At 40.0% G+C, this 9,992-nt stretch overlaps 1 protein-coding gene across 2 annotated transcripts in view; it reads left to right on the forward strand.

The window, feature by feature from the left end:
- The window catches only part of POLR2B (polymerase (RNA) II (DNA directed) polypeptide B, 140kDa), a 51,367-nt gene that overhangs the window by 32,047 nt on the left and 9,328 nt on the right, over positions 1 to 9,992 (forward strand). The window contains exons 16-18 of one of the 2 annotated variants that reach the window (XM_014548472.1): positions 100 to 268; positions 7,151 to 7,283; positions 8,317 to 8,411. In XM_014548472.1, the coding sequence (XP_014403958.1) occupies positions 100 to 268; positions 7,151 to 7,283; positions 8,317 to 8,411 (397 nt within the window). The remainder of the gene's footprint in view (positions 1 to 99; positions 269 to 7,150; positions 7,284 to 8,316; positions 8,412 to 9,992) is intronic. The other variant, XM_014548473.1, reaches the window with a different exon arrangement.

The raw sequence follows: 9,992 nt of genomic DNA on the forward strand, positions 1-9,992 counted from the left end.
AACTTTACCAATCCTTCTGGTTTATGTCATAACCTGTAGAGTCTATTCCTTTAGGAGTAATTACATTTTTATTGATTCTATTGTCATTTCTACCTTTAGTCTCCTAGAAACACATACCAGTCTGCTATGGGTAAGCAGGCCATGGGAGTTTATATCACCAACTTTCACGTCCGTATGGATACATTGGCCCATGTTCTCTATTATCCTCAAAAACCGCTTGTGACTACACGGTCTATGGAATATCTGCGATTTAGAGAGCTGCCAGCAGGTATGTTTGGTTTTGTTCTACATTTTTTAAGTTCCTGTCATGCTTAAGGCACTTTTCTGGGTGCTTGGGAAGGTTAATAAAATACATATGACACAGTTTCTTTTTCCATGGAATTTATAATGTGGTGGGAAACATGAACACAATTAAATAAAAATGTAAACATGTCAGAAGTGTTATGACGGAGGTATAGGGTCCTTTGGTAGCACAGAGGAAGGAAATGGTGTATTCTTGTTGAAAGTGTAGAGCCAATTTCATGGGGAAGGTAGCATTTCAGACTAAAGTTGATGAAAGGATATTTGAATTTGAGAGAAGGTTTCAGCAGGACCTAGATCCAGGAACACATGAGATCTGGGGACAGTCAGTAGTCATGTCCTTTTAATATGACTGAAGTGTAAGTGCATGTGAGTAAAGCTTGGTCTCACAGTGTGCAGGAGAGCAGGTTGAATTTCATTTGGAGAATGAAGACCTTTTTGAGCAAAGAAGTAATACAATTAGAATTTTTTATTAGGAATATCATGTGGCACTCGTCTGAGAGTAGATCAGAGTCAGATACAGTATTAGCACAGAGGTCTAAGTGAGAAATGATAAGGTCCTAAAAAATGAAAAAGACTAAGGGGTGATACATGTTAGAATACACTTGATAGGACTTGTTGACTGGGTGGATGTGGAACAATGAAGAGGTGGTTCCTGGCTTGGGTGAGCAAGGAGAGAGAGGTACTATTAATAAAGTTGGAGCACATTAGAAGAAGGAAGAAGTTATAGAGGTAATATAAATTCAGTTTTTGACATGTTGATTTTGAGTTGCTACCAGAGTATCTAAGAAATGATCTTCCAATAGTGAGTTGCAAATATGGTTTTAAAGAAAGTCAAATCTAGAGCTGTTAAGTTTTTGATCTATTAATGGTAACTATAGATTACTATGAAATTGCTGAGGTTAAATTCAGAGTTAGAATACAGCCAGAGACAGACAGAACTTTAGGCACCAGGAAAGGAAATTGGGAGAGAGGTTTTGAGATGTAGCTGATAAAGAGGAGAATCAGAAGTTTGCCGGAGGAGATTCTCAAGGAGACTGGACAACAGGCAAAAGGGTGCAGAGAAGCTTAAGGCTATGAGAGTGTTGAACATCAAAGGAGACAGCATAGTTCTTTGGCACAATTGTCTTGTTAGTATTATGAACAGAATTTTGTCTTTGGGGGTAACATTATTTATTTAATAAAGTGTACCTTGTAAGTAGTGACTTTAAATTATTAACTACAATCAAGGATCTAACATTTTGATAACAGATTCTCACAAGTTCGAGAATGATTTATTTTTAAAGTCCTCCACAAGGGGTTACTCTTGTCTAGAAAAACAAAATGATAGGTTTTCTACAGTACACTCAGATCGTTGAGCTTACAGTGCTGTGTTTTCTTCAACATTTAGATAACTAGTTTCTCTATAGCTAGAGAAGAAAAGAAATATAACTGAAGGGTTGGATTTGAAATAAAATGTTCCTTTGGTACTGAGATGAAGTGTTGAGGGCATGGCTGGTAGGAACTATATGCCTTTCAGTTCTGTTATTATTTCATGCTTTAATCATGTTATCTATTTTAAAAGCCTTTATTTTGAGATAATTTCAAACTTAAAGAAAAGTTGTAAGACTAGTACAAATAGCTCCTATATACTCTTCATCCAGATCTCCTAGTTCACATTTTACCACATTTGCCTTGTTCTTCCCCTTTCCCTCTCTTTCTGAACCATTTGAAAATAAGTTGTAGACATGAAGCCACATCACTCTTTAATTCTTCAATGTATGGTTCTTAAAACAAGGACGACTCCATACTGCAGTCTTCAAAATCAGGTGGTTAACATCGATACCCATTTAGTCAGCAGTCCCTAATGCAAATGTTGCCAGTTGTGCTCTTAATGTCCTGTTTGGGTCTAGGACAGCCGTGGGCAAACTACGGCCCGCGGGCCGGATCCGGCCGTTTGAAATGAATAAAACTAAAAAAAAAAAAAAGACCGTACCCTTTCATGTAATGATGTTTACTTTGAATTTATATTAGTTCACACAAACACTCCATCCATGCTTTTGTTCCGGCCCTCCGGTCCAATTTAAGAACCCATTGTGGCCCTCGAGTCAAAAAGTTTGCCCACCCCTGGTCTAGGATCTAATTTAGGACTGTGCATTGCAATAGTTGCATGGCTCTTTTGTCTGCTTAATCTGGAACAGTTCCTTAGTCTTTCCTTGTCTCATGACCTTGACGTTTTTGAAGAGTTCAGGCAAGTTACTTTGTACATTCTCTCTCAAATTGGGTTTGACTGTTTTTCCCTCATAATTATATTCAGGTTATGAATTTTTTGCAGAATTAGCATGGGAGCGATGCTGTATTCTTAGTGCATCATATCAGTAGGCCCCGTGGTGATTTTAACTTTTATCATGTGGTCAAGATGCTATCTGTCAGGTTTCTCCACTTTTTGTTAAATAAAGTATTTTATATTTTTAGTATGTAATAAGTCTTTTGTGAGGATATACTTTGGGGCAATGTAAATATCCTGTTCCTTGTCCAACTTTCAGCTGTTAGCTTACCATGATTGCTGCCAAATGGCGATTTTCTAATTCCATCATTTCTCCCATTTGGAGGCTGAAATTGTTCCAGATTTTCCAGTGGGAGCATCTTCAAGATGACTTCTCATTATTCTTTTTCTCATTATTCTTTAAGTACTTACTTCCTTACATTTTGCCTCAGCTTGTGCTTTCCTTTCCCTAAATATGGACTCAGCTATTTCTCCTTTTAGTAAGGATAGTATGTAGAAACCAGAATTTGGGTGTGAGGTATGCTCCATGTTATTAGAATGTCATCTAGGTTTTCTCAGCTGAAAGAACTAGGAAAAAATATATATGCATATGCCCATACACACCCTGTTTTGTATTTTTTTAAAAAATGTTTTTACTGATTTCAGAGAAAGGAAGGGAGGGGGGAAAGAGGGATAGAAACATCAATGATGAGAGAGAATCATCAATCGGCTGCCTCCTATACACCCCCTACTGGGGATCAAGCCTGCAACACTGGCATGTGTCCTGACTGGGAATTGAACTCACTGGGAATTGAACCGTGACCTCCTGGTTCATAGGTCAATGCTCAACCACTGAGCCATGCTGGCCGGGCCTTCTCTCATTTTTTAACTTTACTAGAGGCCTGGGGCACAACATTCGTGCACAGGGGGCGGGTGGAGAGGGGTGATGGGGGGTCCCTCAGCCCAGCCTGCGCCATTTTCATTCCGAGAGCTGTCGGTTGGACATGTTTAATGCTGCCACAGAGGCAGGAGAGGCTCCCGCCACCACTGCTGCACTTGCCAGCCGTGAGCCTGGCTTCTGGCTAAGTAGCACTCCCCCTATGGGAGCGCACTGACCACCAGGGAGCAGCTCCTGCATTGAGCGTCTGCCCCCTGGTGGTCAGTGTGTGTCATAGCGACTGGTTGTTCTGCAGCTTGGTTGATTTGCATATTACCCTTTTATTATATAGGATATATCAAAGAGTTGTGAGTTCACACTAATATCTCCCATCTCAATCCAACACCATAGTGTTTATTTTAGACTGCATTCTCCGACAGTGAAAAGCCTGGCTCCTATTGTCCTCAGTGTATTTACTTCTTTGCTCAATGTACTGATGGATCCAATCTCCTGACCATCCTGGCTGAATTATTGGATCTGGCCCCTGCCTAACATACCAGCTGGCAGTGGCTAAATTCTGAGCCTTGACCAATGGGAATAGGCTAATCTGTTTATCATAAGGAATGTCTTTTAAAAAAAAATATATATTTTTATTGATTTCAGAGGGAGAGAGAGATAGAAATATCAACAATGAATCATTGATTGGTTGTCACCTGCATGCCCCCTACTGGGGATCGAATCCACAGGCCGATGCTCTATCCACTGAGCCAAACCGGCTAGGGCAGGAATGTCTTTTTGATTAGTATCATTCCTATTCCTGTAGAGTACTGTTATCTTGATTTACTAATATACCTTCTGGGAGCAGAGATCCTTGTGACAGAAGTTCACCTTGACTTAAAGTGGGTCGGGATTCAGAGCTGAGGCTTTAAGTGGGTGAGAACAAAGTGGCAGGAAGTGTTTGAACTTGGTTGGCAGGTGGGTTGCAATCCCAGATTTCAAATGTATATAGTCTTTGAGCTGACAGATATTTTTAACAAAGTTATTAATATTTATTGAGCATTCAGTTTGTGTGAAACACCATCCAGGGTGCTTTTACACATGTTATTTCTAAGCATCATAAAAGCTTTGTGGTGTTTCTTCACCTGCAAAATGAAAATGATAATAGTACCTACATTATAAAGCTTTGGGGATGATTTAATGGTTAAATCCACTTGAAACTCGTAGCTTAGTGCCTAGCAGTAAGGGAGCAATAAATGTTAGTTGATCGGTAATAGTAGTGGTTATGTCATCTCTGTTTTACAAATGTGGAGACAGGATCAGAAAGGTTATTTGCCTAAAATCACATCACTTAAATATATAAATCCAGAATTTAAACTCTGGCTTATTTTTTTCATTTTTGACCAGATGTGGCCTTGACTTGAAACCCCCACCCCTGCCATCTCCCTTTCTTATGCTCTTTCCTCTTCACTACATTGCTTCTTGATTTTGGACTTTTGAGTGAAGAAAAAAGTGAAGAAAAATTATTTGATACATAATTCAGAAGCTCACTGTTTTTTAGCTAAATTTAGCTGATCTCATACCTGCCTAAATACCGTGGATAAAGGTTGTAGGATGGAGGATGTTGCCTCCTGGGCTGTAGTAGATGTAGCCTGTGCAGGCAATCTAGGGATTGTCACACAAGAGGCAGAAAAGCCTCCCAAGGGCCAAGACAGTGAGCACCATAGGCTGCATACCTGGAGAAGAGTGGCCATAGCATTGCTCCATGGAAATGTAGGGACATGCTGGGAAGTCTTCTCATGCCATGTTTCACAAGTGCCACATATCTCGTAGGATCACATCATTTCTACCCAGACCCTGAGATTTCTGAAAGTTCTCAATTCTTTTTAGGAACCCTCACTTCCAGAATCCTACATTATGCTGCTTGACGGTGTGAAACTTAAAATTATTCTAGTTCTCCCAAAGAATGCATACAAAAGGATGATGACTAACATGGATGTTACTAAATTGTTCTTAGAGGAGGAAGTAATTTAGATTTCAAGAGGAGTTTTTATTGCGCACCTGAGAAGTGACTATTTGACTTTTCTGACCTCTTCTTGACTGCCTGCTACTGGGAGCTTTATCTCTGGCCTTTCCCAGGAAAGGCTCAGCTTCCCTGACACTACCCTTCCGTTGGAGAATTTCACTGCCTCCTTCCTCCTTCAGCAGAGGAGTCTATATTTTTCTGCTCCCAGTGTAAATACACCAAGCTATTGAGGCGCTCAGAATAACAAATGTGCTCTTGTTTCTATGATCCTTTTTCCTTGGAGAGCAGACAAGATTATATTTAGCACAAGTATTTAGTGTTATCTGTTAAATGGGTTTGCAATCTCAAATTTGTAAAAGGTTAGGCCAGATCGGTGAGTAGTAGGTGAGTGGAGAGAGGCTTGCCTTTCTATTGGGTTTAGCCCTATTACGTTTCAGCTGTGGTTGTGATGTGTCTGTGCAGACCCAGTGATCTGATCAGATCTGATCTTTCAAGAAAAGTTTGAAATCAGCTTTTGTGTGAATCTACTTTTTAAAATGTTAGGAAGGAATTCAGGTTAAAAACAAACTGGAATCAGCTACCTTGGGCCAGTGTGTAAAACAGCTGGTGGAAAGCTTTCTATGGCATAGCAGCCAGAGCTTTTGAGGAGCAAATGTAGTTTTCAGGGAGGAGGACCTGCCCTTTGCATACATCTCTTTCTCCAAATCCGTTTCTTGTTTGGTTTGGGAATTAGAGACTTGGAGGAGTGTGTCTAAAGTGTCCCAGACCCAGACCAGCAGCACTGCCACCCCTTCCCTGCACTCCACTTGTTTAAACTTACATGCCTGCTGTACACATAAAGGAGTAAATGAATGGTATGTCATTCTATGAAGGGTGGGTTGTTTGAAAATTGAATTTAGCTTTAAGGAAGCTAATATAAAAGATTGATTATTCAGAATTCAGATAAGCTGAACATCCGGTCATCCAGATTTTGAGTTTTTTATATTCTGTGGTCATAGTTTTTATTCCATATTTGAAATGTTTAAGTCACGATATTATGTTCACTATAGCTTTAGAGTGTATTTTCATTTTTGGAAAATCTGATGATTCACAAATATGTGGATTATGTTAATTGAAACCACATTGAATAATCATTCCTTATATTGTAATCTAGTGTGTTTTCAACTTTTTTTCTTCTTGAATACTTGTTTTTTACAGTCTCATCAAAAGTAGTTTTGGCAAAAGCAACTAAGAGTAAGATTGTGGTGGCTAAGATCTAATACCATTTTTTTGGTGGTATAGGGAGAGGATCTAGGAGCAGTGTAACACTGGAAAGAGGTAGTACCAGGTTAGATCGAAAACCAGAAATCAGCTTATTGCTTTATAACTTGGATCACCCATAAATTACTTAATTAGTACTTTCTGATAATGAGAATAACAACAAAACCTTCTTTATGGCACAGGATTACTGTGAGAATCATGTAACTTGGTTTGGGGAGATACTTTATAAATCTGAGGTAACTTGTATGTATAATCACTAATTATCAGAAAGGATACATTGGGAATGAATGCTCTTAGGATTTGCTTATATTAAACGTTAAGCCATCAGAGTGGTTGCTCACAGATTGCTATTCCATGAGGAATGAATTTTGACAATTACCATGGTGATAACATCTGTGGCAAATATGGTGAAATAAAATTGATGCAATTTTTCTTTGTTTCCCAGATGATGCTTTAATGTTTGTTCTTCAATGCACCACAGGTATCAACTCAATTGTGGCCATTGCATCATACACTGGATATAATCAAGAAGATTCCGTTATCATGAATCGTTCAGCTGTAGACCGAGGCTTTTTCAGGTCAGCTTTTTATAAAAGTTGTCAAACACAGATACAGTGGAAATACTAATATTTTAATAAAAAAAACTTCTCTAAAAATAGGTTTGACTTTTATATGTTCAAACTTTTTGGTGATTTTGAAGGTCAGGCTGGAAGACATTTTGATCTGAGAGGAGATAAATTTTTCTGTTAAGATACCTAACCTTTTGCCTCAATTCATGAAGCTTAGTGGCAGTCTGGCAGGCACATGCTTGTGTGGATGCCTGTATAGAGTTTTGTGTGGTGAAATCTATGCCTTACTCCAGAAAGCAGAAGGCCTGGTTGATGGTCATGAACAACTAAAGACACTGCTTCCTGTAGCTCAGGATTTTCAGATGCTAATATTTTGACCCCACCCCTACCCCTTTTGTAAGCAAATAACATGTTTGCATTTAGATAATATAGAAACATCTAAGAAGTAAAAATAAACCTATAATCTTAGGACCATAAATAACTTAAAATTACTATGTGTTTTCTTTTCAATCTTCTTTTCTGTTATGCTGTTATTTTATTAACAAGCAATTTGAAATCCATGGCATATGAAGATTGGTTAAAAAACTGGGAATTTAGAAGAGGATGGATATGTGTGTGTGTGTGTGTGTGTGTGTTTGGTTTCAGAGATAGCACTAGGACCAGAGAGGTGAAATTATAGTTTAATATGTCATAAACTTCTCATTTGTACTACTGGAACAGATCCTGGGTGACCATCTCTGGAGGTCCTATGGAAGGATTCTTATTTTGGGTAGGAGGTTGGACTCAGTGACATTAGGTCCTTCCTGTTCTCACATATAATTCCAGCTGTGATCAGGTTATGGGTCAAGTACTACATGTATGACCCATGTGATAGCATTTAGGACTTAACTTTGACCCTTAATATAGTTAAATAACTCTTAACCTCTTTTCATGATTTAGATTATTTCCCAAATACTATCAATTAAGTAAAAATTATTGGTATATTCTTAGTCCTATTATTAGAGGAAAATAGAAGTTACCTTCAGAACTATGTGTGTTTTAGGTCTGTTTTCTATCGATCATACAAAGAACAGGAATCTCAAAAAGGATTTGACCAAGAAGAAGTTTTTGAGAAGCCTACACGTGAAACATGTCAGGGTAAGTGATACTGGCATTTAAATTATGGAATTCAAAGTTAACTTAGCATGGTTTTCCTAATTATTTTTTCTGGGGTTTGTCCCCCCCTCCCCCCTTTTAATTTTTTGCGGCATGGGAGTATGTTTTTATGTCATTCTTAGAACTCAGATTTAAGAAAATATGTGTGTTTGCCAAAATATTTTGTACCTAGGAGTGGGCTTGATACAAGTTCTTCTGTCCTGGTAGATCCTGCTTTGAGGAGGGTATTTGGAAATCAGAGAGGTTGTGTGATATCATGGGACACACCTCAGCTTCATTTTCACTTGTACTGTGTGTGTCCAGTCCCTCAGTTTATGTATTGGCATGGGAACTCCCTCCTCTCTTCACATTGTGGTGTGACCATATTTGTCTAGTCACAGTATTTGTATACATTTAACAAATAAATGAGAGGATACTTAGCCATTTTTTTTTTCTAAAAACTCAAACTTCTTTTTTGTAGTTGTTACTATTTTCATGGACACCTAAAAAATATGTATACGGTATTATGGATAGAATGTCCTAGGGAAATGGGGTATCTTTGCTTCAATTTTGACTTCTAATAGTATTGCATGAAGTAAAGTGGGTTTTGTTTTCCTAGGCATCTTCCTATTACTCCATTTCCTGGCATGGTTCTATATAATAGTGAATTGGTGTCCCGATTAACATAAGATAACAGTCAAAATTTCTGTGGGAGGATGTGTGTAGAGGTCATAGCTATTTTCTCATGTAATATAGAGGTCAGAGGACGGCCACACAGCAGATGGAGAATTTGATTTTTCAGTGCTCAGTCTAGTGCTTTTTAGAGTTCAGAATAGTTTATAATATTTGGAACTAGAGGCCCGGTGCACAAATTTGTGCATGAGTGGGGTCCCTCAGCCTGGCCTGCGGGATCGGGCCGAAACCAGCTCTCCGACATCCCCCGAGGGGTCCTGGATTGCGAGAGGGCGCAGGCCAGGCCAAGGGACCCCACTGGTGCACAATTGGAGCCAGGGATGGACCCAGGAGGTTGGCCAGTCAGGGAGGGACCGCGGGAGGGCTCCAGAGCATGTCCGGCCTGTCTTGCTCAGTCCCAATTGGCCAGACCCCAGCAGCAAGCTAACCTACTGGTTGGAGCATCTGCCCCCTGGTGGTCAGTGCACATCATAGCGACTGTTCAACTAGCCGACAGTCTGCCCCCTGGTGGTCAGTGCACGTCATGGCAAGTGGTTGAGTTGCCTTAGCATATCATTAGCATATTATGCTTTGATTGAATGGACAAGTGGACACTTAGCATATTAGCCTTTTATTATATAGGGTAAGAGTATTATACTAGGGGCCCAGTGCACGAATTTGTGCACCTTGAAAGGAACTATGGGCCACGAGGCTGCGGTGGGCACAGGGGTGGGTCTTGGCCCAACGTCTGCACCCTCACCTGGCCCCTCCCGCCACAGCCCCCGGTACCCTGTCTGCTGGCAGCCCCGCTCCTGCCGCCGCTGGCTGACAGCGCTGGCCCTGCTTGCACCTGCTGATGGCACAGAGTGATTGGGGCTGGCGCCAGCAGTGGGTGTGAGCAGTGGCTGCTGC

The sequence above is a fragment of the Myotis brandtii genome, unplaced genomic scaffold (assembly GCF_000412655.1).
Source record: "Myotis brandtii unplaced genomic scaffold, ASM41265v1 scaffold51, whole genome shotgun sequence".
In the NCBI taxonomy this organism is placed as follows: domain Eukaryota; kingdom Metazoa; phylum Chordata; class Mammalia; order Chiroptera; family Vespertilionidae; genus Myotis; species Myotis brandtii.